Here is a 27,732-nt window from a genome sequence, read left to right as displayed (position 1 = left end):
CTATAACCTGCCCTGGGACCTTATGCCGAAGGGGAGCTAAGGAATCTTATAAACAATCAAGTAAACAATCAAATCACAAACCAGAAGGAAATCAGAAGAATATGGGGATGGGGGGAATCCAATTATGATAAAAGCCAGCATTTGGAATTATGACAGGTCAAATTACTATGCTGCTGATCCATGCGATATTTGAGTCTTCACATCCTTCATATTTTTAAGAAGCATCTGTCAGTGATATCAGTGTGACCTATCTAAAGGCTTTTTTAAATAGGTAATATTGGATTACTTACTGTGAGCTCCCCAGCTTTGACAAAAGGCCACCAGCCTCTGACCCTCTTCTGTTGAAATATGGAAATCTTGTTCTCCTCACTTGTTGCCATGACCATGTTTAGGTCGCAGCTCTTGGCGGTTTTGGCGGCTCGAGGAAAGCCATTCAGGTTCATTTCAAGGGAGCCTGGGAGAGGGCGAGAGAGGTCAAATTCTACATTATTCCAAGACCAACTGGACTTTCCAAGAACAGCTTCCAAATCTGATAAATTCATGCCCCTACATGCTTAAGAAGTGAATAACCTGCCAATAAATTCCCGTAACTGTAGCTGTGGCGATTAGAGGAGGATGCAGGAAATGGAAAAGAAACTCCTTATGTGTCTGTATGTATGGCATGGAAACTTCCATTAAAGCTAATACAAGAGCCTAACAGTTAATGATTAAGTGAGGCTGTATCTGGGACACAGGAAGATACAGAGTCAGTCCATTCACCCATCTAGCTCATTGTTGTCTGCAATGACTGGCAGCAGTTACCCAGGGTTTCAGATAGGGGAGATTCTCAGCTCTACCTGGAGATACTTGCAGGCAAGGTAGGTGCTTTCCTAGCTAAGCTACAGCACCTCCCCAGTGCTATAGATGCGATACTGTGGGATGTAATCCACTGGGAGCAGTCAAATACAACATTCCTTGTTTTCCTAGAGTGGACATGCAATAGGATGTTAGGTCCAGCCAGTCAAAACTTCCTGTTCCTCCTGGGCTGGAGCATCATTCCTTGCATGTGACCAGTGTGGTGTAGTGGTTAAGAGCGGTAGGCTCGTAATCTGGGGAACCGGGTTTGCTTCCCCTCTCCTCCACATGCAGCTGCTGGGTGACCTTGGGCCAGTCACACTTCTCTGAAGTCTCTCAGCCCCACTCACCTCACAGAGTGTTTGTTGTGGGGGAGGAAGGGAAAGGAGAATGTTAGCCGCTTTGAGACTCCTTAAAGGGAGTGAAAGGCGGGATATCAAATCCAAACTCTACTTGTGGATAGGCGTGACCTTTCCAGACCTGGTAAAAGGACAAGGCATGTTGCCATTCTCTCTCTCTTTTCCATCTTCATTTTGTCCTGTGAACTGCTGGACTGCTAGCCTGCAGTCACTAGGTAAATCTCCCTTATGGAGTAAACCTGTTTGTATATGTTTGAAACTTTAAGCCTAAAGCCTGCCTTCAGGGATCACACTGTGCTCTGCCTGATCGTGAGTAAACTTTCTTTTTGTTACTTATGAATAAGACTGTGGTGTCTTTATTATTTTAGGAGGGATTCAAGGGGTCTTACCAGGAAAATATCAGAACACATTTCAATCTGGACAAGCCAAATTGAATTGCTTATTGTCTTAAGAAACTCACACGAGTTTGCAACTACGGTGGCACCTCGAGATGCGAACAGGATCCGTTCCGAAGCCCCGTTCGCATCCTGAACGGAACGCAAGACGCAACGGCGCGTCTGTGTGTGCGCAGGTCGCGTTTCGCCGCTTCCGCGCATGCACGTGACGTCATTTTGAACATCTGCGCATGTGCGAGCGGCAAAACCCAGAAGTAACGTGCTCCGTTACTTCAGGGTTGCTGCGGAGCGCAACTCGAACGTGCTCAACCCGAAGCGCATTTAACTCGAGGTATGACTGTAGTTTTCTGCTTTGTAAAGGTGAATGCACTCTGCTAAGTAAAGGAACTTGCTAGCGCAAATTAGGAAGGATATTAATAAACAATATATCCTCTCCTGCCACCCTGAACATTCCCATAGATTTGATGTCCCACTTGCGTATCCCACCACCGTCCACAAAATTCCACCCAAGCAGAGCCCATAATCTGTCGGCCTTTTGTTCAAAATTCCCACCGCTGTTCAAGATCCAGATCATGCTGCTCCGTTCAGGGCTTACCAAGGAAGTCATCAGAGGAAAGCCTTTCAAAATCCCACACCTGGAGCACCAGTTCTGCAGGGATTTTGCGTTCCGTCTTCTCCAAGGAAAATATGTTCTCCCTCTTGCTGACCACCACTTGCTTCTCGGCCGGGAGATAATGGAACGGGAACACAAAGCGCCAGTTGAAGTTCCCTTCTCCAGTCAAAGAGTTGTAATGCACGTCCGTCTCCTGCCTGTCATCTTCCAGGCCTTTCACCCATCTGTTGCAGGTAACATGGAGTGCACAAAAGAAGAATCAAGTGGAGCCAGAAGGAACGAGTCCGACTCTTTGTATCAAGACATCACATCTCATGCATAAAGCATCCTGTCCAATTTGTTTCTCTTAACTTTTCCAAGACCATTTCACCATTTAGCTAGGCATCCTGTACCATTGTTGAACTGTGATTCTTGTGATCTTTCTAACATTTGGCCCTAACAGTTCATACTTATATGGTTGCGCACCATCCCAATCTAAAAGAGGTATGAGATACCAGGGCTATCTGCTGGGCCAGCTAGATACCCATGGGAAGCTCACAAGCAGGACTCAAGCAAAAAGAGAACTCTCCCCTCCTGCTGTTTCCAGAAAGTGGAATTCAGGTGTATAATACCTCTGACCTCTGTTGGGAAAGATGGAGGGCACAAGGAGAAGGGGACGACAGAGGACAAGACGGTTGGACAGTGTTCTCGAAGCTACCAACATGAGTTTGACCAAACTGCGGGAGGCAGTGGAAGACAGGTGGGCCTGGCATGCTCTGGTCCATGGGGTCACAAAGAGCTGGACACGACTAAATGACTAAACAACAACAACAATACCTCTGACATTGGAGAGAGAACATAGACATCAGGGTTAGAAGCCACTGATAGCCTTATTTCCCATATATTTGTCAAATCCTCTTCTCAAAGACATCCTGGTTGGCAGGGCTGTCTTAAGCATATTCGGCACTGGGGTGCAAAAATCCACCCGGCACCCCCCCCCCCCGGTTGCCCAGTCCCAGGTGCGCAGGAGGGTGTAGCCGGCTGGCTGCCTCAGCGTCTCGCGGGCTTGGTCACCCCTGAACTTGCAGAGCAGAGCTGCCCGCAGCAGAAGAGCCCGCCGCGGCGCTCCAACCAACGGGTGGGCTCTTCCCCGGACTCAACTCTGGGGGCCCGGACTCTCGGCCTGGTGCCCCTGAGAGCCCGACGCCTAGGTGCCCCGCACCCCTAGAGCCTATGGGTAAGACGGCCCTGCTGGTTAGTTACCTATTATTGCGAGTTTTGAGTTTTCCTCGTGGAAATGTAGGACTTCATTTTCTATGCATGTCAGTTCTGTGCCTGCTTAATTCTAGTCAGGGGTTGAATTCTCAATGAGCCATTGCAGCAAAATGCCAAGGCCACGGAGCTGTCACATCCATGTGTGTGCACAGAACTTGCTAGTCACAGCTGTGACTCATGTTATTTTATTTTTTGATGGATGGCTCGGGTCATAAATTAATCCACCCTGTCAATGGATAAATGAGGAGATCCGCAGGCCGTGCCTGAGCAAACTTACCCTTTTACGTAGATGTCGCTTGATTTTTGTCCAGTGAAGATATTCTCATCCTCTAAAATGACATCTTCTGTATTCCAGATTATCACTCTCAGTTCATAACTTGGGAGAGGAAGAAGGGTGGGAAAGGAAGAAGAAGGGGAGAGAGCCAGCACAGAATGTGAAGTTAGATTAGCAAAACACCGCATAATGTAATTTGAAGTCAATCATTTTGGTCACATTTTGGGGGGACAGATTCTAATTTTAAGCTGCCTAAATATGAGAAAAAGGAAGTGGTTGGGGGGGGAATGGGGCCCTTCCTCTTTTTTTTTTCTGAGGAGAACCTAAAATAGCACAAATGTCATGCTTTCATACATTCACAGTGTGATTCCTAACTAACTGGGATATGCTAGGAAGGAGTGGGGAGGAATTAAACCAGGAACAAGCAACAGCAAACAGTATGGCAGCCCTAGCAAAGAGAGAAAATGAAAAGTAAAAGTTATCAAAGAAGGTAACATGTTTATAGGCTTTTCCAGAAGTTAATTGCGTCCCATCTCCAAGCACAACTTTCTGCTTGATACTTGAAATGGGCAAACATTCAGCACAGTCCTTGTTACGGTTACATGATAGGACTGTACCATAGGCCACCGCTGAGAGTTTGAATTCAATGTAACATGGCTTCTTCTGACACTGTGATCTAATGTTTTGCACTGATAGGTACATTATTGGTATTTCGAACTTTCTTTCAAGGAAAAAATGCTTTATTGATAGCATTAAAAACTTCTTAGCTGCTGTGAAGACTACTTCTTTAGCCCTTCATTAATTCTTCATGGAGAGAGGCGAAAGCTTAATAGAGTCAGCATCAGACTGAACATAATTGATGTACTAATCGTTTCTCTGAAATTACTCCAGACTAAAAAAAAAATTGCTACCAAAAAGCCATTGTTGAAACAGTTTTATGAACCTTGAATTTTCCTTGGCTTTTTTATCTGTTTGGCGTTCAACACACCCTCTCTAGCTGAGCAGCGTATTCAATGAAGTTATATGTTTTGTTATCTCAAATTATGTAGATCAAGTAACCTCAAACTATAGGCCCAAACAGAAATCTTCTGACAAACAAGGGGCAATTGGCAAATCTGCAAACTTTGTTGCAATAGACTCCAGCTTTACCATTTGGGTAATAGTGCAGTTAATGAGCAACAAATATTAAAAGAAAACAATTATGGGAAAAAAAAATTTCTACGGTTTTGAAAACCTGCAGAACCTCTTTGACCAGTGAGAACAATGGGACAAACATGAGCACCTCCAGCTTTTCAGGGGGCCCAAGAAACATGGCCCCTTAAGTATCTAGAGGTGGAAAGCAGCTGAAGCACAGCTGCTGAAGATTGGAAATAAGTGAGGAAAGTTAATTGAGGAACCGTTCTAGATTCCTTTGTACAACAGTTGGGAACAGTGAGACACTGTTTCTGTTGATGCTCATTCACTGTTGATGCAGAGCCTGGAATTGTCACACCTTTAACTAACAGCCCACCCACCGCTCAATCACCTGAAGTCAAAACTATATCAGGCAATCCTTCTTTTCCCATGCAGATGATCATCTAATTATCAGAGCTTGCATAGTTCCATGAACAGTGCTATGCAGGCACTGAAAGCTCCATGCATGGCGCTTTGCAAGCCCCAACGATCAGCTGACCATGTGTGCAGGCAAAACGAAGTGCCCTCGTATCATTGAGGCATCAGGGGATTAATAGATTGCTCCACTTCCACCTGCAAAAGTTGGCTCACAGGGGTAGGGGAGATAAGGTTTTGACCCACCAGCCGAACCCACTTCCCCACTCCTGCCTTAATGGTCTGAGCTGGGGGGAACTGCCAAACTCCCTGCCATTGGACCCCAGAAACAAAAAAGTTTGGGTTCTCAATGGGAAGTGAAACTATTTCTCAAACCATTCTGGCTGTCTTGCCTCCAGCCCAGTTTTTATAAGCTCCCACAGCTACTTCTTGTGCAGTTGCCTTTGTTAATAAATAAGTGTTTTGCAAATTTCATTTTTCCTTACAAGGCTTTATATATAAAAAAGGGTTTTTAAAGATTGCTGATGAGGGATAGAAAGCAGAAGGGAGATTATTGCAAACGAAAAGGATGTTCCAGTTCCTCGAGGTTTTAAGCTGCATGACAACCAGTTTACATATCCCTAGGAAGATGCAATAGTATTAACAAGAAGCTAGGGAATGTATATTTGCAGGCAGAGGGGAGCATGTAATGAATTACCCTTTGGGTTTTCTGGGTGAAATGTCAACCGGCGGCCCAGGGAGAGGCATATCCTTTGGAAACATGTCCACCCACATCTGCACACGGCCCTTCAGGAAAGAAAACAAGAAAATGCAGGCGAATGAGGTGCAAATTCAGTTACAGAATAGCAAGACTTATTATTATTATTAAAATGTGTATACTACCCTTCATCTGCATAGCTAATTCCAGACAACCCTGCATCTACTAATGCAGGCATAGGGAAACTCGACCCTCCAGATGTTTTGGGACTACAACTCCCATCATCCCTAGCTAACAGGACTAGTGGTCAGGTATGATGGGAATTGTAGTCTCAAAACATCTGGAGGGCCGAGTTTGCCTATGCCTGTACTAAAGCTTGAGCTACTGCTGCATAAGAACACAAGAAGAGCTCTGCTGGATCGAACCCTTCTAGTTCAGCATCCTTTTCTCACAATGGGCAACTTGATAAAAAAAGGTAAAGGTAAAGGATCCCTGGATGGTTAAGTCCAGTCAAAAGTGACTATGGGGTTGCGGCACTCATCTCACTTTCAGGCCAAGGGAGCTGGCATTTGTCCACAGACAACTTCCCGGGTCATGTGGCCAGCATGGCTAAACCGCTTCCAGTGCAACGTGACACCGTGATGGAAACCAGCGCACAAGGAAACACCATTTACCTTCCTGCCGCAGCAGTACCTATTTATCTACTTGCACTGGCGTGCTTTTGAACTGCTAGGTTGGTAGGAGCTGGGACAGAGTAATGGGAGCTCACCCCGTTGCGGGGATTTGAACCGCTGACCTTTGGATCGGCAATCCCAAGAGGCTCAGTGGTTTAGACCACAGCGCCATCTGCGTCCCCTAGGGCAACTTGATACCTATATGGGAAGCTCATAAGCAGGACTTGAGCACAACAAGTGGGAACACTTGTGACTCTCAGCAACTGGGATTCAGAGACATGCCGTTAACTCCAAATTAAGTATAATTGCCCAACCTGGATGGGCTTGAATGTGACTGAATCCTGGCTGAAGATAGCAACAGCCTGGAACCACCCAGCTTTCCATGATTTCCATTTTTTGCCATTTATCTAGGCTAAAGCATTTACCTGTTCCATGCCGGGCTTATCTTTGTGGTATAAGGGCCGTGTCTCAATGTGTTCGGGCACCAGCTTGCATCCAACCCCAGGGATGTCATTCCAGGAACGCAAAACCTTCAGAGCAAGGTGTTCATAGGATTCCACTGGCTCCTCTGCAAAAGACAGGAGAGCACAAAATGAGCTGTCACATCAAGCAAGGCTGGGCATTGGCAGCAGCGGCGGCGGCATCTCCTCTTCCTCTCTTCAGCAGCTGCTAAGAGCTGCCCAAGGGAGGAGGCCAGCAGCAGCAGGCATGGAGAGGCAATGCTCCCTTGCAGCCGCCACTGCTTGGAACATGAGCTGGCTCATCCTCTTCCCTGAGCTCGGCAGCGGCAACACTGACTGCTGAAACAGGGACATTCCAGGACCCTACCTGCCCGCAGACTGTCTCGCCAGAGTGGTGCATGCTCTAGTTATCTCCCGCTTGGACTACTGCAATGCGCTCTACATGGGGCTACCTTTGAAGGTGACCTGGAAACTGCAATTAATCCAGAATGTGGCAGCTAGACTGGTGACTGGGAGTGGCCGCCGAGACCACATAACACCGGTCGTGAGAGATCTGCATTGGCTCCCAGTACGTTTCTGGGCACAATTCAAAGTGTTGGTGCTGACCTTTAAAGCCCTAAACGACCTCAGTCCTGTATACCTGAAGTAGCGTCTCCACCCCCATCATTCAGCCCGGACACTGAGATCCAGTGCCAAGGGCCTTCTGGCGGTTCCCTCATTGTGAGAAGTGAGGTTACAGAGAACCAGACAGAGGGCCTTCTTGGTAGTGGCGCCTGCCCTGTGGAACACCCTCCCTTCAGTTGTGAAGGAAATAAGCAGCTATCTTATTTTTAAAAGACATCTGAAGGCAGCCCTGTTTAGGGAAATTTTTAATATTTAATGCTGTATTGTTTTTAACACTCAACTGGGAGCCGCCCAGAGTGGCTGGGGAAACTCAGCCAGATGGGCGAGGTATAAATAAATTATCTATTATTATCATCATCATCATCATCATCACCATCATCAAAAGCAGCTGGGATAGCTTTTCAGGGACGAACGAAGGCGTCGTGACACCTGGGGTATCGCTACATAGGGTGCATGTGCGGCGTCACTACGTACGACGCATGCGCTGTACGTAGCGACGCTGCGCATGCACTGTACATAGCAGTTTGCCGGCGGCACCACTCCAGCACTATACGAACGGTGCCAGGATCCTCTGCTTGCGGCTGCGGCCGGGAACGGAGGATCCTACGTTCACAGCTGCAGCAGCGACGGAGGGATCCCATCGCCATCTGTACGGTGCTTGAGCGACGCCTGTGGCAAACTGCTATGTACAGCGCATGTGCGGCGTGGTTACATACAGTGCATGTATGCGACGCTGCACATGTGCTGTACATAGCGGTTTGCCACCGGCACCGGGATCCTCTGCTTGTGGCTGAAGCCGCGAACAGAGGATCCTCCACATGCAGCTGCAGTGGCGCAATGGCAGCTCATGCCACTGCGTCTGGGCCAGGGCGGCAGGGCAAGTGTCCTGCAGGGTGCTTCCTTGTCACCCTTCCAGATGTGGAACCCGGGGCACACTGCCTCCCATCCCCCCCATTGCTACGCCACTGTAGCTTTTGTAATTCCAGGAGCATCCCTGGAAAATTGGGACACTTGGAGGGTATGTTAATGCAGAGCCAGCTTTGTTAGTGCTTTACGAAAAAACATTTGTGGTGCAGCAGATCAGACTGTAAAGACCATTGTTCAGCACAGTTACCGTTCTCATCTGCCTGGAAGACCGTCTGCCCTGTAAAGACCTTGTCGCCTACTTGTATCTTCCCAGGTTGCATGTAGGGCCCGCTCAGCTTGTTATCTTTGCAGAGCTTGGTCAGGATCTCTGTTGGCTTGGTGGCATCTCGCCAGGCATTATACCCTTCACTGCGAATGAGAGAAGATGGTTTTGGATGGATGGAGCAGTTTCTAAAAGCCAACATTCCTTTCAGAACAGAGCTCATGAGAACATTTCCTGCGAAGGCACTATTCAATTTGGATGAGCTCTAGAGTAGTACCTGGCCATAAGAACGTCTAGTTCCCATTAGAACAGAGACAGAGAACCTTTTTAGGCTGTGGACTACATTAGTCTGGTGGTCAGCTGTTTAGGGGGAGGGATGTCTTCCCACTGTGACAGCAGACTATAACACACGGTTAACATATACCCAGACTCACACACAAAGGCACACACAAAGCATAGAAAGCAGTGCATATATTCAATTCTTAGAAACGCCACTCAAGTTTCACCTTTCGTTTTCTCAATCGACTTTTCTTTTAACACAACATTTGTAATAAAAGCTGTCCAATACCCTTTATCTGCTTGACTGTGCGAATGGCAAAAAGAACTTTAAGGCTGCATCCAGCTAAGTTCTACTCAAAGTAGATCCATTGAATGAATGAATGAATGAATGAATGAATGAATGAAACATTATTTGCATCAGCCATCGGCCATGGCAACAAACGAACATTGTGATATACACAGAACAAAATAAAAAGTCAATAATTTAAAACACAGTTTAGGGTCCTGAATCAGCAGTCAAATAGTGGACCTTATTCTGATTGCCCCAGCTAAAAACCTTGCAACCATTGAAAATAATGGACATGGTTAACTTGGGTCCATTGGTTTCAGTGGGTCAGCTCTGTAATGGCAAACAATGCAAATGCGCATCTGAACTGCAAAAACTGCAACTGCATCTGAAATGTTGTATGCGATTTGAATGGGCAAGTTTTTGCATGTTTGCATGGAACACAGATTTGTCTTTCTGCTTTTCCCATCGATCTTCTGCAGCTTATCTTCGTGCACACTTTGTACAACACCAAATCTCTTTTCCTTCTCAGCTGCTCCATTTTGAACAGCTGATGGGCAGGAAGGGATGCAGACTGATGAACGAAATTCGACTGCAAGTCAAATGCAGCCCAAGGCCTGGAAGTTCACCATCCCTACATTAGGAGCTTTCTGAAACTTCACAGGCTGTTGATCAATTACAGAGACCTTGTGTCTGGAAAGAAGCTTACATTTCATATTGGCTCTGCAACCCACAGGTAGCTCGATGTCTGCTGTAAAAACGGTTTTCCAAATCGATTTTTGTTTCTCCAATGAGGTCATCAGAACCAATCATGTCATGGTCGTAGATCAAGACTGAAAGCAGAGATTCCTTAGGGAAAGTTGCCTGGATTTCAAACGACCTACGGCAGAAATATTGGTAAAATTGTGTCATGCTCGCTTTCAGAGAAATCTCGCTGAAATCAGTGGGACTTAATTTGGAATAAAGTGGCTTAGGAGTGGGGTGTTAAAGTTATAGGAACATAGCACAGGTTTGAGAGTTTAATCCAAAAAGGCCATCACAAAAAATTAGAGATGGAAAGCTTTTGAAAAATTATCCTTGGAATGATTATTTTTCTGGCCACCCCAGAAAAACAACAACCCCTGAACCAATAGTCTTCTTCTGCAGGGTGCATGTCTGTGTTACAGCCAGCTATTAGTTAAATTTTCCCAGTACAGTGGTACCTCAGGTTACATACACTTCAGGTTATATACGCTTCAGGTTACAGACTCTGCTAACCCAGAAATAGTACCTCGGGTTAAGAACTTTGCTTGAGGATGAGAACAGACATCATGCTCCGGCAGTGTGGCAGCAGTGGGAGGCCCCATTAGCTAAAGTGGTGCTTCAGGTTAAGAACAGTTTCAGGTTAAGAACGGACCTCCGGAACGAATTAAGTACTTAACCCAAGGTACCACTGTATTGAAATGTGAGACCAACACTCATTTTTTATTATAGCTGAAAATGTGACTAAACTAGGCTTCCCCATCTGTTTGGTTTAATGTGGACATCAGTTACGAAATTCACCTTCTTGAATTTTCTTTCTCTACATACATAGAGGCATCTCTATCCACTCCAGCAAGTTCTATGTTCTATGGATTTTGTTTTTAATTCAAAGCATTTATATCCCTCTCAAAAACTGGAAATGCTGCCAGAAAAGCTTACAGATCAATATCCTCTCCACCCACCTGCAAAAGTTCTTGCCCTCAATCTTACAATCTTAAAATACACATGTAGAATGAGACAGAGAAGAAAGAGAAAAGCAAGCAAACAGGGACCAATTTCCAAATGTTATCAAGTTCTTATAATGATTATCTTGGGTCAAAACAGGATACCCACAGCTAAAAAAAAAAAATCGAACAAATCCCAAACGGCTGTTTTGGTGGTGTGTGTATGGAATGATGCAACATGGCTGACACATCAAATAGAGAAGGAAATGGAATGGGATCACAAAATGGTAAAGGCATGTCCACCCCCCCCCCATCACTGGAAAAAAGAAACTCATATTAGCCACCCCCTAATATACAGTGTAGGGACGCGGGTGGCGCTGTGGGTAAAAGCCTCAGCGCCTAGGGCTTGCCGATCGAAAGGTCGGCGGTTCGAATCCCCGCGGCGGGGTGCGCTCCCGCTGCTCGGTCCCAGCACCTGCCAACCTAGCAGTTCGAAAGCACCCCTGGGTACAAGTAGATAAATAGTGACCGCTTACCGGCGGGAAGGTAAACGGCGTTTCCGTGTGCTGCACTGGCTCGCCAGATGCAGCTTTGTCACGCTGGCCATGTGACCCGGAAGTGTCTCCGGACAGCGCTGGCCCCTGGCCTCTTGAGTGAGATGGGCGCACAACCCCAGAGTCTGTCAAGACTGGCCCGTACGGGCAGGGGTACCTTTACCTTTACCTTAATATACAGTGTCAAATTAAATAAAATAATAATAATAATAATAATAATAATAATAATAATAATAATTACTATTTGTACTCCACCCATCTGGCTGGGTTTCCCCAGCCACTCTGGGTGGCTTCCAGCAAAGATTAAAAATACATTAAAATGTCACACATTAAAAACTTCCCTGAACAGGGCTTCCTTCAGATGTCTTCTGAATGTCAGGTAGTTGTTTATATTTTGACATCTAGTGGGAGGATGTTCCACAGGGCGGGTGCCACTACCAAGAAGGCCCTCTGCCTGGTTCCCTGTAGCTTTGCTTCTCGCAATGAGGGAACCGCCAGAAGGCCCTCGGTGCTGGACCTCAGTGTCCAGGCAGAACAATGGGGGTGGAGGCGCTCCTTCAGGTATACTGGACCGAAGCTGTTTAGGGCTTCAAAGGTCAGCACCAACACTTTGAATTGTGCTCAGAAATGTGCTGGGAGCCAGTGTAGGTCTTTCAAGAAAATCTTGGGGGGCCCATCACAAATTATCTCCTAAATGCATTTTTTTATTTTAAAGGTAAAGGACCCCTGATGGTTAAGTCCAGGAACAGACGACTCGGGGTTGCGGCGCTCATCTTGCTTTATTGGCTAAGGGAGCCAGCGTACAGCTTCTGTGTCATGCGGCCAGCATGACTAAGCCACTTCTGGCGAACCAGAGCAGCGCACGGAAACGCCGTTTACCTTCCTGCCGGAGCGGTACCTATTTATCTACTTGCACTTTTGGGCGTGCTTTCAAACTGCTAGGTTGGCAGGAGCTGGGACCGAGCAACAGGAGCTCACCCTGTCTGGGGGATTCGAACCGCTGACCTTCTGATTGGCAAGCCCAAGAGACTCAGTGGTTTAGACTACAGAGCCTCCTGAGTCCCACCTATTTTTTATTATCCCTGCCGACAACTTTAATAAACCAATTTTATTACATGAAAGAAACATTAACAATTATTAAACAAACTAACATATCATATTATTAAACAAAAAGCTACGGAAGCTTGAGATGGTGATTTTCTTTCAAGATCTAATCAGTATTATTGTGATCTGTTGTCGCAGGTCCCCTAAAAGTTGTGGTGCCTATAGGCCAGTGCCTATGTGGTAATCTGGCACTGGACAGAAATTATTTGCACCTCTCCTGTGTTCTGAAAAGAGGGTGGGTGGCCCAGTCCTGATATCTGCTGAAATAATTGGGCATGCACAATGTAAGAGACACTAAGCCAAGGCAAGCAGGAACTTAGAGCAGGATGATCAAACAGTCTCTCGTAGATTGTGGATTTTTGAGCTGATATTTACAAGAACTTTCACGGGTCCCGTAAGAGGTACTGGAAGGTTCTCTGACACCTGAGTTAAAGAAAATGTTTAAAAATACTTTTGTTAAGAAACCAGAAGCCTTTTTATTGGGTATAGTGGGTGAAGAGATACCAAGGGAAGATAAAAGACTGTTTATGTATGCAACAACAGCGGCAAGAATTCTTTTAGCTCAAAAATGGAATCAGCAAGAAGTACCAACGAAAGAAGAGTGGCAGATGAAGATGGTGGACTTTGCGGAAATGGCGAAGCTGACAGGAAAAATCCAAAACCAGAATGATCAAGTATTCCAAAAGGACTGCAGTAAATTTATACGATATTTGAAAGATTACTGTAAGCGATTAACATCACTAGCAGGGTTGTCTTAAAAAGCAGAAACATCACCTTGCCAACAAAGGTCTGTATAGTTAAAGCCATGGTTTTCCCTGTAGTGATGTATGGAAGTGAGAGCTGGACCATAAAGAAGGCTGATCGCCGAAGAATTGATGCTTTTGAGTTATGGTGCTGGAGGAGACTCTTGAAGTCCCATGGACTGCAAGATGATCAAACCTCTCCATTCTGAAGGAAATCAGCCCTGAGTGCTCACTGGAAGGACAGATTGCTCCAATACTTTGGCGACCTCATGAGAAAAGAAGACTCCCTGGAAAAGACCCTGATGTTGGGAAAGATTGAGGGCACAAGGAGAAAGGGATGACAGAGGACGAGATGGTTGGACAGTGTTCTCGAAGCTACCAGCATGCGTTTGACCAAACTGCGGGAGGCAGTGGAAGACAGGAGTGCCTGGCGTGCTCTGGTCCATGGGGTCACAAAGAGTCGGACACGACTAAACGACTAAACAACAGCAACAACAACAACAACAACAACAACAAGCAGGGTTGTCTGAAGACTCGCAATGAGAAACTTTCTCCCTTTTTATTTTAACCTACATTTTAATGTCTTTTTGTAATGAGTAAAACTAGAATTGGAAAACGTATGAAATGCAATGATATAAAGGTTGATTTTGAAAGCCATGAGGTGGGAGGGAAGGAAATTGATGTGCTCTAAAGAGCCAGAGAGGTAAAGTGGATAACAATGATATGATTGTATATTATTAAATGGAAAACTAATAAAAAATTATATACAAAAAAAAAAGGATCTCCGACATCGTGTTGCTGACTCCCTGAGTAATGCAAGGAATAATACCGCAGCTTATTAATATGAGCTAACAGACCGACGGTTTCCTGCATTAGCCATTAGCATGCTGACTGAATACATGGATATGCTGAAATAACTAACATTTCTCCTGTGTACCAATATCTTTGGTTTCCTATTTCCTATTACATGGCCAAAGCAACCCCTGTAGACTGGATTAAAAATTGTATCCTGATTGAAATGCGATGCAATTCTAATGCAAACCTGGCCTAAACATTTTTGTTATGATAGTCGCAGCAGGCTTGGCTTACATCCCTGGTGACGATGGTGGTCAAGGTCATCGGTGCTATTGCATGAGAAGAGATGAAGCAACAAAAAACTTATTTGGGGAAACGCCGGATGAACTTGAAAGCCAAATAATTTGCAATTAGACAATGTGACACATTGTCAAGAATTTAATCAGTAATTTACAAAGCGTCTAAAGAGACATGCATCAATGTTTAACAAATGTACTTTGTCCTAAATAACGGGGGGAGAAATTGTCTGCAGCTAATTCATGACATCCAGAACATTACGCAATTTAAAATAAACTCACCTTCCAAAAATTGGGTTCAGCTGCTTCGGAATATAATTGTCTCTGTCTTTAATTTCTGTTTTTCCCAACCTAAGCACAATATAAGGATCTGATTTGCCATCTGGATCAGCTGGACTAAGATTAAATGCCTACAATAAGAGAAAAAATTATTAATACATCCCAAACTGTATAACCAATCTAGAGTAAAAAACAACAACCAAGTGACTCCATTAATTATTTCATTTTTCTGAATTAATTTAGTTAAATCTTTATCTATTGATCCTATTTTCCCCTAAGAAGACCAAACCATTCTATGTTGATTATAGATTAATTAAGAAAACAACAATGACTGGTATTACATTAAATAGAAGATTCTTAATTCTGTTTGCAGACTATACTGTGTTTTTAAGAATTGTTATGTGAATCCTGAAATACTGTTCCAGGGCAGGGGTAGTGGTGCCAATTTGTATTTATACTTAGAATAATAGACTTGCAGAACTGGAAGGGAATATGAGGGTTATTTTCTAGCCCAACCAGTGCCGGATTTACATATAAGCTAAACAAGCTATAGCTTAGGGCCCCACTCTTTTGGGGGCTCCCAAAAAATTTAAAGGGAAAAAACACACCTGGATGTACATTTCCAAAATATAAGATAAAAAACAAATAAAATAAAACCTACATACAGCAACAGTGGCAAATGGCTTTAGATACCTATTAGGTCCATAAAGTACCATACAGCATATATTCAACACAAAAAACAGCAACCATTTGTTGTTGACAAAGGACAGCTGGACATATAAAGGGCCCCATTACCTTCAGTAGCTTAGGGACTTATCAAACCTCAATCCGGCCATGAGCCCAACCCCTTGCAATGTGGGAATCTTTTGCCCAACATAGGGCTCAAACTCCCGATCCTGAGACTAAGAGTCTCACGCTCTACAGACTGAGCTGTGCTTAATTCATACTACAGTGGTACCTCGGGTTAAGCACTTAATTCATTCCAGAGGTCTGCTCTTAACCTGAAACTGTTCTTAACCTGAAGCACCATTTTAGCTAATGGGGCCTCCTGCTGCTGCTGCGCTGCCGCTGCACGATTTCTGTTCTCATCCTGAAACAAAGTTCTTAACCCGAGGTAATATTTCTGGGTTAGCGGAGTCTGTAACCTGAAGCTTATGTAACCTGAAGCGTATGTAACCAGAGGTACCACTGTATTTTTTTTGTAATACAGTCATACCTCGAGTTACGGACGCTTCAGGTTGCGTTTTTTCGGGTTACGGACCGCTGAAACCCAGAAGTACTGAAACCCGGAAGTTACTTCCAGCTTTTGGCGGTCACACATGCGCAGAAACGCTAAATTGCGCTTTGCGCATGCGCAGAAGCGCCAAATCGCAACCCGTGCATGCGTAGACATGGGTTGCAAATGCTGCGGGTTGCAAACGTGCATCCCGCATGGATCCTGTTCACAACCCGAGCGTCCACTGTAGTTTTATAGGGAAGTATAATCAACAAATAATCCCAGACAATGCACTGCACTGACCAAGGCTCCAGCCTACCCGCCATTTTGGCAGGTAGATAGAGTCTGGCCAATGCAGCGCTTGGCTTCATTGAGTGTGTCATGGCTTGACCCCGCCCCTGTCAGGTGCTGCCTGTTGCTCATGCCCTGCTGGGCTTCAGGGTCCAAGGCTTTTGCCCCAGACTCCGCACCTAACAGAGCCATTGGTTATACTTACTGCGACAACGTATACTCTGATGAGAACTTTCACCGAGTGGTTGGGAGGGATGCCCTGCAGGATTCTTGGCTGGCCTCCGTCTCCTGAGCAGCTGTCTTCTGGACTTTTGTATATGCAGAAACAGCCCTGTTAATACACAGCATGGATATAGATCATTCCTAGTGCCAAACCAAAATCAGCAGATGCAGACATAATACCATGCTTGCAGTGGGTTTTTGTTGTTGTTGTTGTTGTTTATTTTACAAATGCATTCAGCTCTTATCTTAAAAAAAAAAAGATTACATGCTATTACAGTGATACCTTGGTTCTCAAACGCCTTGGTACTCAAACAACTTGGAACCCAAACACTGCAAAACTGAAAGTGAGTGTTCCTGTTTGCGAACTTTTTTCAGAAGCCGAACGTGTTCTGTTTTGAGTGTTACGCTTCCGTTTTGAGTGCCACAGTTCCGCTTTGAGTGTTACGCTGAGGTCCGTCAGTTTTTGCTATTTATTTTGTGTTTTGGTTTTTGCGGCTTTGTTTGTTTGTTTTTGTGACTGTGTGGAACCCAGTTCAGCTACTGATTGATTGTGTGACTGCAGTACACTGTTTATTGCTTTCATTTTATGGATCAATGGTCTCATTAGATAGTAAAATTCATGTTAAATTGCTGTTTTAGGTGTTGTTTTTAGAAGTATGGAACGGATTAATCCATTTCGCATTACTTTCTATGGGAAAGCGCGCCTTGGTTTTGGAACACTTTGGTTTTGGAACGGACTTCTGGAACGGATTAAGTTTGAGAACCAAGGTATCACTGTACTCCCAAGAATTTTGGGGAGACCCCTATTCCTCTCCCAGAACTACCATTTCCAGACTTCCCTGAGAGGAGGGATGGGTGGTTAAACACCTCTGGTAGTTGTGGCTCTGTGAGGGAAATAGGGGTTGCTTAACATCTCTGAGCACCCTTAACAACCTAAAGCTCCCAGGATCCTTTGGGTGGTAAGCTATGACTATTTAAAGTGGCATAATGGTGTTTTAAATGTATTGTGTGAATGTGGCCTGAATACATTGCCACAACGTGGTTCTTTTGGCGTTGACAGATTAAGGTGTAATAAGAATCTTAATTTTTAACATTTCAATTAAGTGATCTGAAGACAACAGCCCGAGGGTTGTTCTCAAATTGCGAATAACTTTATTTTCATGAGTTAATTGAATTTATGATAGAGGTACTGAAAGCTTGTCCTCTTTTTAGATTTAGGACAGGGAATCCCTGTGGTTTTTCAATCAGTGAAGAATCACAGGTTCTGCCAAAAAAAAAAGTGTGTTTAGTTTGGTTAATCTACTATGTATGGCATACTCTGTGCACTGCTCCACAAATGCTAGCAAACTTAAATATTACCAAGTAAAAATGAATTTCTGTGCAACGTGGATTTCTTTATTTCCACGCGGTACTTTTCACAATACCTTAAACTTCCCTACGATCCTGTCCTCATAGTCACTGTGATCTTCATCAGTGGACTTGCCTCGGAAGAGTTCAAACGTTTTCACCCAGTCTTCAAAGTTGTTAAATTCACTCTCCAAATCTCCATCATAGATCTTTGGAAGAGATCGACCAACATCCAGAATTTCACAATTGAAAAAACAGTGGGAGCAGTTTCAAAACAAAAAATTAAGTAAAACGAGCAGGAGCAGGAAACTGGGAAAATATGAGAGTTGAGCACCTAGGATTTGTGCTAATTCTCCCAAATTAGCAGTAAGGTAAAGGTAAAGGGACCCCTGACCATTAGGTCCAGTCGTGACCGACTCTGGGGTTGCGGCGCTCATCTCGCTTTATTGGCCGAGGGAGCCGGCGTACAGATTCCGGGTCATGTGGCCAGCATGACTAAGCCGCTTCTGGTGAACCAGAGCAGAACGCCATTCACCTTCCTGCCGGAGTGGTACCTATTTATCTACTTGCACTTTGACGTGCTTCTGAACTGCTAGGTTGGCAGGAGCAGGGACCGAGCAATGGGAGCTCACCCTGTCGTGGGGATTCGAACCGCCAACCTTCCGATTGGCAAGTCCTAGGCTCTGTGGTTTAACCCACAGCGCCACCAAATAACCCGAATTTCCAAAAATGAATGAACTTTACCTCCAGCGTTGCTAGATTAGGAGGGGCCTCCTTCACTTTCTTCTTGAGCAACTTGTCTTTCTTCTTTCTGTCTGGCTCGTCTTCAATGCTCAGTGCTACGTGGCCAGTGGTCTGTTTCGCTACAGAGATTAAATGGAACAGGTTTTGTTTTGTCTTGTTTACCATTACAAATGACTGCATCGAAAGATGAACCTCAAGACTGCCACCACTTCGGAGCTTCAAGTGCATTTGCACTTGTTTATTGTATTGTATTGTGCATTTGTTTATTGTAGCAAATAAATAAATGAATAGTAGCAGCAACGCTATGATGATAGAATTAAGGTTGGAAGAGGATGTCTCTCCTGGGAACTGTAACAACTGAATTCCCTTTCTTTTTTAAAAAGAATATTATTATCAGCTACATGCATGCCTTACATTTAAAAATCACATTTTCCCCACCCCAAAAGAAGCCTGGGAACCATAGTTTGCCCCTCAGAGCTACAGTTCCCAGCATCCTTAACAAAGTATATGTCAGGCTTCGGGGAACCAGCTTCCTCCTCCGTGGCAGTAAACAAAAGATCAAATGAAAGTGTCAGGGAACTGCCATTGTTAGGGCCGTCAACTCGGTGTCGGAACCAGTAGCCTTCCCCATGCCCAGAATCGACGACATTTTGACCAGGGTTAGGAAGGGAAAGATTTTTACCAAGCTGGACCTAAGGGGGGCGTACAACCTGATACGAATGAGGGAAGGAGATGAATGGAAAACCACCATGTTTACCCCCCTGGGGGCCTTCGAGTACCTCGTTATGCCCTTTGGATTACAGGGGGGCTCAGCATGCTTTCAATCTTTCATGCATCACGTTCTAGGACCTTTGCTGTACAAGAACTGTGTAGCCTTCTTAGACGACATGCTGGTCTACTCAGAGGACGAGGAGCAGCATGTCAGAGATGTCCGGGAAGTACTAAGCAGGTTACAAGCGAACCAGCTATGGGTCAAACTGGAGAAGTGCCAGTTCCATACAAGAGAGGTGGAATTCCTGGGGTACCGTTTGTCAGACAAGGGATTATCAATGGATCCGAGCAAAGTACAGGCAGTACTGGAATGGAAGACACCTAGAACCAGGAAGGACGTGCAGAGATTCCTGGGGTTTGGAAATTTCTATCGGAAGTTCATCAAAAACTTTGCCCATTTAACGGCACCCATCACCGATTGCCTCAGTAGTAAGAAGAAATTTATATGGACGGAAGAGGCGCAGCAAGCGTTTGACCGCCTAAAGAAGGCGTTCGCTTCGGAAGAGCAGCTCTTGCACGTGGATCTGCAGAAACCAATGAGGGTGGAGACCGATGCATCAGACCGAGCGGTAGGGGCGGTACTGCTCCAGCCGGGGAAGGATCCATCCGACTGGAGGCCGTGTGCCTTCTTCTCGCGGAAGTTGAATAAGTCCGAAAGGAATTACACAGTGTACGACAGGGAACTGCTGGCCATTTATGAAGCATTTCGACGCTGGCGACATCTACTAATAGGAGCGCAACACAAGGTCCAGGTGTGCACAGACCATAAGAACCTGGAATATTGGAGAACGGCCAGGGTACTGAACCAGAGACAAGTGCGATGGGCACAGGAGTTTTCCAAGTTCCATTTTGAAATTCGCTACGTACCGGGGGAAGAAAACGTAAGGGCGGACGCTCTCTCCCGGAAACCAGAATATATGGAGGGGGAGGGAGCACTGGAAGAAAGACATGTGATACCCGAGGACCACTGGGTGTGTGGGGCAGCATTGGTGGGACAACGAGAACTGGTGGAGGGGACCGAGAATGATGAATACACCCAAAATAAGCTCAGAGAGCTCAGAGGAACAGGGGAGAACCCCGGGAGTTTTGAGGAAAGAAACGGGGCACTGTACTACAGGGGGGCTTTGTATATACCAGAGGGGGAATTGAGGAATAGAGTACTCAAACAACTGCACGACAGCCCTACAGCTGGGCACTTTGGGCAACACAAGACGATGTTGTTAGTCACCAGGCAGTTCTGGTGGCCAAAGGTGAGGGAAGATGTACGAGAATATATAAGGGGGTGCGACCGCTGCCAGAGAGCCAAAGGGGAGAGGGCGGCACCGGCGGGGTTGCTGGAACCATTACCCACACCAGAACGGCCATGGGAAGCAGTGTCCATCGATTTTATGACGGATTTGCCCAAATCCAAGGGGAAAACGGCGGTCATGGTAGTAGTAGACTTGTTAACCAAGATGTGCCACTTTATAGCTTGCTCACATGCGGTAACGGCGGAAGAAACCGCCAGGTTGTTTGTAAAACACATTTTTAGGTTGCATGGCACCCCTTGAGGGTGGTCTCTGACAGAGGAAAACAATTTACGTCCAGGTTCTGGAGGAAGCTTATGAGCTTACTGCACGTGGAGGTCAATTTCTCGACCGCCAGACACCCAGAAACCAATGGGCAGGCGGAAAGGGCAAACAGTATTTTGCAACAATATCTGAGATGTTATTTAAATGACAGAGAGAATGACTGGGTAGAGAAATTAGCCCTGGCCGAATTCGCCTACAATAACGCATAAAATGTGTCCACGGGCATGAGTCCATTCATGGCCAATTATGGGTGTCACCCCAGGGCCTTTCCAGGGAAAGGGGAGGAAAGATGGAGCGTGCCGGCGGCGGAACATTTTGTGGAAGAAATGGAAGCAATACATCAACAGCTTAAGTTGAATTTAGATAGGGCGAAGGAAGCATACAAAAAGCAGGCAGATAGGAGCAGAAGGGAAGGAGAGACTATAAGGGTTGGGGACCGGGTGTGGTTGTCAACACAAGGGTTACCATTCAAGGGAGGTTGCAAGAAATTGAGACTGAGACGACTGGGACCCTTCGAGGTTACACAACAGGTCAATCCGGTGGCCTTCAGGCTCAGGCTGCCAGACAACATGAAACTACATCCAGTATTTCATAGGTCATAGGTCATAGGTCACCATACAGGGAAGGGCGGGAATTTTGGGGACGAGAGGGTAAGGTTCCCGTGGCACCACAAGTAGAAGAGAGGGAGCGCAGCAGTCATGTAGCAGAAATACTCGACTCTCGGTGGAAGGGTAAACAGGTGGAGTACTTAGTGGCATGGGAAGGGGAACCGGAGTCCGAAAATGCTTGGGTACCAGCAGAAACCGTCAAGGATGAGTTTATTGTAGGAGAGTTTCACCACCGGTTCCCAAGGAGGCCCCAGCCCTTAGCTAGGTTCTGGGAGGAGCAATTCGGCACCACCGACGAGGAAGAGGAGTTTGAGGTGTTCCCGGAATCAGGACAGGAAGAGGAAGAAGAATCAGATGGGGAAGATTATTCGGGAAGAAGGGATAGTAGTAGGTAGAGAGCAGTTTTCGAGTCATCCGAAGATGGGGGAGATTCCTTCCGGGGGTTCCCAGCCTCACCACCCAGAGAAAGGGGGAGAACGGGGGGTGAGGGGGGTCCTGGAGGGGAGGTGGATGTCAGGGAACTGCCATCGGAGCTTCAGGTGGTGGAGGGGCTCCAGGAAGCTAGGAGACCCTCAGATGCTGAGGAGGGAACCAGCAGGGGGAGAGGGAGAGTTTCAGCGGAAACCGAGTCGGAAGAACGGCTCCCAGCTTCTGCCTTCTGAACTATGTCCCTCTGCTAACCACTGCTCCAAATCTATACTGTCCTCCTGCTCCTGGGAAGATTCAGGATCTGAATCAGGAGCAGGGAGAGGGGGAAGCTCCCACCATTCCTCCTCAGCGCAGCCCACCTCAGCACGGTCCCTGACAGTACAGCTCCCAGGATTCTTTGGGGATGATGGTGGACGTGCTTTAAATCAATGGCATGTATTCTATCCCATCTCTTACACAGGTTTCCCAGTTAACTCCCATTCAAGCTACTAGTCAGGTCCCCCCATTTTTCTTCAGCTTCAGCAGATCTGGTTCTCACTGGAGCAATGATGATCACATTTGTTTTCCTACTTTTTATTTATTTATTTAAAAAGCTATTTTTATTTAACAAGATTGAATAAGTTGTTTACACAAGATATACATTAACATCACAGACAGAATCAAGTGTAAAAAAAGAAGAAAGCTTAAAATAAAGCCCAGAAGTTTGAAAATATAAATTCTAAAATAAAATTGCATATTAAAATACATGTCAAATTTGCAGACTTGCTTAAAAATGAAAGGTTTTTAGCGAGTACCAAAAACAGTATACCAATGGGGTCTGCCAGTTATCAAGGAACAGGGAGTTCCATATTGCTGGTGGTGTCACTATTAATAATATCAATATGTTTTGTTATCCACTGTTCCTAACTTCAGGCTTAGCAAATTATTTCCCATCTCTTGGCATCAGCATCAAGATTTTTATGATGCAACATCAAATTAGTTGGCACTGGCCCTGCATAAGACTAAAGCAGCATTTCAGAGGTCTAGGGTCCACACCAGTGTAAAATGCCTATGTGCCTCAACTGTACTTTCTTATTTTTATTTTTTTTAAAGAAAATGCAGGTGGGATCCTTTATCCTGATTCCCACCCACCAGGTTCATCAGAACGGAAGGGAAAAAAAACTGCAGCCCACTAGCAGCTGAATGGAAGAATTCTCTTTAAGGTGACAGGCAAAGTTATTTTGGACACGGATACAGCAATCAGAAAAAAAGGACTCTTTGCTGGCCTATCAAGAAGTTTCAATCATGCGGAGATGCAAATTGCCTACATAATTAGATTTCTGGCAAGCTCTGCTACACCAGTAAGTTAATGATTGAAATTCCATTCACCTGCAGTTCTCGGGCCAGCAATAAATTAGGTCAAATCTACGCCACACTCGTGGAGTTAAGTTTAAAAACAGGCAAACAAATAATTAAGGGTCAGACACATTTATAAAATATATGCCAAGAGCCAAGATATTAGCTGCCAGATCTCCAGCAAAGCCTCCCCTGAAATATTTTGGCTTTATGTGACTCTTGGTGTATCTGTGCTTAGGGCTAAGCTAGATGTCTTAGCAACAGTGTGAATTGTTATATAAACAGCAGCCAAGGAGGGGCTCAGCAGAACTGGAACCACAGGAGGTGAACAAGCTAGAATCATAGAGCTGAAAGGGATCCAAGGGTCATCTAGTCCAACCCCCTACAATTCAAGGATGTCAGCAAAAGCATCCATGACAGATGGCCATCCAACCTCTGCTTAGAAACCTCCAAGGAAGGATCCCCACAGCGGGCGGGATGTTACACACACGGTAAAAGTTAAAAGGATGCAGGTGGCGCTGTGGTCTAAACCACTGAGTCTCTTGGGCTTGCCAATCAGAAGGTTGGCGGTTCGAATCCCTGTGATGAGGTGTGATCCTGTTGCTCTGTCCCAGCTCCTGCCAACCTAGCAGTTTGAAAGCACACCAGTACAAGTAGATAAATAGGTACCACTGCGACGTGAAGGTAAACGGCATTTCCGTGCACTATGGTTTCCGTCACAGTGTTGTGTTGCACCACATCACCTGAAAAGCTGTCTGTGGCAGCGGCGGAGGAAGCCACTCGGGTGCCTGGGGCTGTGCGCCCAGGGGTGCTGCGAGCCGCCCATAGGGGCAGTGCGCACCACAGGGCCTCTGGAGTCTGCCTGCTTCCTCCCACTCAACCACTCTACAGCTGGGGGGAAGGCAGCGGGTGGACCATTTGGACACGAGATACATGTGGCTCGGGCGTGCTGCAGGCCCCACAGTGAGTGCCGCCCGGCATTTTGTCACCCCCCTCAGTGGTGACACCCAGGGCAACCCACCCCCACCGCACCCCCTTCCTCCGCCCCTGGTCTGTGGACAGACACCGGCTCCCTCAGCCTGAATGCGAGATGAGCGCCGCAACCCCATAGTCACCTTTGACTGGACTTAACCATCCAGGGTCCTTTACCTTTTACCTTACACACATGGTGAAAACGTGTGCAAGACTTCAGGTGTTTGTCTGGGCTGCATTGCACAAAACACCAGACTGATCTGTAAAGTACACATAATGGCTCAGAGATAGATAGATAGATAGATAGATAGATAGATAGATAGATAGATAGATAGATAGATGATAGATAGATAGATAGATCTCTATCTATCTATGGCTCAGATCAGCTGTTGCCACAAGCAGAACTCCGAACTCTTCTCCCACTAAGTGAAGGAAAGGAGGCGATTTTTCATTATTCTTCCCTCACCCATCAGCTGCCAGTCCTAGATGAAAATGTGCTCTGAACAGTTGCCGGATCCTCTGGCACAGTGGGGAGGTGGTACAGAAAACTGCAGGAGTTAGGAGGATATCAGCAAAATTGCCTTTCCCCCTTCCTAGCTGGAGCCTCTGCTGGACCGAAAGCTTTTCTGCATACAGAAAGAGCCCTTTTGTTCCCACAAGGGATGCTGAGTATCTGGGCCATTCGCAAACAGTAAGATGAAATCAAACTGTGCAGCTTTCATCATGAACCAAAAAAGAGAAAGAAAAATGCAAATGTAGATACTCACCGTTTCCTGGCTTTCCATCACTGAAATCGAGCACTTTCGCCTTTCAAAATAAAATAAGAGTTTTGTTTTTTTAAAAAACCAGGTAGAGAGAAACTTGCATACATGGAACAATAAAGAGCAAGCCACTTTAGTTACAGCTCTGCTTTAATATCTCGACTCTTGTTAAAGTAGAAATCAATTTGCTTCCCTCCTTTGTAGAAGAGAAAGATTGCACCCCTCATTTCCATGTTCCAGATTTTTTGTTTTTTAAATTTTCCCTTGGAGATTCATAGTTAGTGATACTGAAATACTGTCAATGCAAAAAGTAAGAGAATCCCATGTCACATCAATGGTTTAGTGTGGCCTATTTCGTTGGCCATAGACAGTTTCATCCAGCCCATAAAGTGCCGTCCTCAGTGGTTAGTTTATGTGTGCCTGTGCGCACACATGTACATCCATGCATGCTTAACACAGAGGCCAAACCATCATGAGTTGCAAGACATACATTCTGTGACATTTCTGGGGGGGGGGGGAATGCATTCAACACCATACTTCTACACAGAGTCACAAACTGTACTCGTCACATGCACAGGGGTCCCAGAGTCCCTACCTTTTGTCCTTTTTGTACAGAGGCGTAATATTTTGACCACCAATCAATAACATTTTCAGCCGATTCGTCAGCTATTGTCCTCTTTTTCCTCTTGGTGGAGCGTCGAGTTGATTTCCTTGAGCCCTGGAAAGGAAGAAAAAGTTGGAGTTACAAAGAAGGCAGGAGGAAAGCATGGACCTGCAGATCCATTTCAACTTGAGGATAAATGGTGGCATTGGAGAGACATATCTGCATCAAAAGATCAAGCACAGATGTTTCCACACACAATGCTTTGGGTCCACATGGATTGAACACTTCGGTAATGAAAAGCTCGTTGAGGAGGTGCTCACTTCACAATGTTGTTCTGGGACAACTGGGGTGGGGGGAAGGATTAGGTCCTACTGCCACCTGAAGAACAGAGACCAGCCATCTCTGGTTACAAAGGGGGCCCAAAGGTGACAGTACAGGTAAAGGTAAAGGGACGCCTGACCATTAGGTCTAGTCGTGACCGACTCTGGGGTTGCAGTGCTCATCTGGCTTTATTGGCCAATGGAGCCAGCGTGCAGCTTCCGGATCATGTGGCCAGCATGACTAAGCTGCTTCTGGTGAACCAGAGAAGCGTACAGAAACGCCTTTTACCTTCCCGCCAGAGCGGTACCTATTTATCTACTTGCACTGGCGTGCTTTCGAACTGCTAGATTGGCAGGAGCAGGGACCAAGCAATGGGAGCTCATCACGGGGATTCGAACCACCGACCTTCTGATCTGCAAGCCTTAGGCTTTGTGGTTTAACCCACAGTGCCACCCGCGTCCCAAAGGTGACAGTAAGCTGTTTTTATTCAGTTCAAAATATTTAGGTTAAATGCTGCAGGCTTTTCAGAGCTGGAACAGGGTGGCTTAGACAGTGGTGGATTCTCCCTTGTTACAGGTATGAAGGGAGTGCTCTAATACTAGAGTTTCTGCTTGAACAGGGAGATGAACTAGATTTGACTTGATTTAATCTTTCTATTCTGCTTTTTCCAACAACAAATGATGATCTCAAAGTGGCTCACAATAATCACAAAGTCCTCTTTCCAGAGGGGAGGAGTTGTGAGCGGGAGCCAGTTGCCACGTCGGCGGGGGGGGGGGGGGCGTATTCAGCCCCCTACATCAGCTCTCCCCAGCTGCCACGCCAAGCCCTTTCAGCTAGCCAATAGGGCTGTCGTGTGGGCAGGGTTTAGCCGCATTTAAGTGGCCGTGGCAGCACTGGGCCCCCATTCTTTTCCTGTTTTTCGATGGATCATCCACCCTCCCTCCCTCTAGGTAATTTCTTTGCTTTTGACCTTGCTATGGACTTTGGTCGGTTGCCTTGGTTGGCGAGGGGGCCTGGTAGGAATTTTTATTTTTATTAAATTGGCAAATTGGCACCAGCCTCTTGGTTTTCCGCCCACCTCGTAGCAAATCGTCACAACGTTCTGGTATTGGCGGTTAAGCATTGGAATATGTGTAGTGTGTTGGAGGGCAGGTTGTGGCCATCACCTATCCCTCCTCTTATTTGGGTATTCCGTTAAAGGGATCCGGTGGTCGTGGATCCTGTCCACTGCCCTGCTGGTGGCTAGGGCCATGGCACGACCCCCGGTGACAGTCTGGGGAAGCTTCCAGTTGTACTTGCATCAACAAGCTCCTCCCGCTGGTTGTTAACCCTCAAATGACTCCCCGCTGAGCGGGGTGGAGTCATGTATAGATTGCTTGATCCAATGCCTAAGCCAATGCCACTCACATGCTGCAACAAATAAAGTTGTGGCCTTATTTAACCCATTAACCTAAAACACTGTGTCCTTGTGTCTTATTTATCTCTACGCGGGTGGCGGGTCCTCGACTCACAAAAGCATTTTTTATATTAAAAAAAAACAACCATTACAATCACTATACTCTTAAACAGCATTGCATATAAATAAAGCAAGCAACAACAAATTCATCAAAATGATTAATACAATTCAATAAAGTCATAGTAATGTCATAGATGACCT

The 27,732-nt window shown here is 45.8% G+C and overlaps 1 protein-coding gene across 2 annotated transcripts in view; it reads right to left on the bottom strand.

Moving 5' to 3' along the window:
• The window catches only part of FER1L6 (fer-1 like family member 6), a 120,401-nt gene that overhangs the window by 5,136 nt on the left and 87,533 nt on the right, over positions 1-27,732 (bottom strand). For both annotated transcript variants that reach the window (XM_079984092.1, XM_079984091.1), the window contains exons 27-39: positions 25,746-25,868; positions 25,157-25,196; positions 18,704-18,822; positions 18,037-18,168; positions 16,596-16,721; positions 14,887-15,014; positions 10,137-10,307; positions 8,848-9,008; positions 7,074-7,216; positions 5,975-6,063; positions 3,733-3,831; positions 2,184-2,425; positions 291-454 (exon numbers count right to left, since the gene is read on the bottom strand). In XM_079984092.1, coding sequence (XP_079840218.1) covers positions 291-454; positions 2,184-2,425; positions 3,733-3,831; positions 5,975-6,063; positions 7,074-7,216; positions 8,848-9,008; positions 10,137-10,307; positions 14,887-15,014; positions 16,596-16,721; positions 18,037-18,168; positions 18,704-18,822; positions 25,157-25,196; positions 25,746-25,868 — 1,737 coding nt within the window. The remainder of the gene's footprint in view (positions 1-290; positions 455-2,183; positions 2,426-3,732; positions 3,832-5,974; positions 6,064-7,073; positions 7,217-8,847; positions 9,009-10,136; positions 10,308-14,886; positions 15,015-16,595; positions 16,722-18,036; positions 18,169-18,703; positions 18,823-25,156; positions 25,197-25,745; positions 25,869-27,732) is intronic.

This window comes from Podarcis cretensis (genome assembly GCF_951804945.1).
Source record: "Podarcis cretensis genome assembly, chromosome: 7".
Lineage (NCBI taxonomy): Eukaryota > Metazoa > Chordata > Lepidosauria > Squamata > Lacertidae > Podarcis > Podarcis cretensis.
The sequence above is the reverse complement of the archived record's forward strand: the minus strand, read 5'-3'. Positions and strand labels throughout refer to the sequence as shown.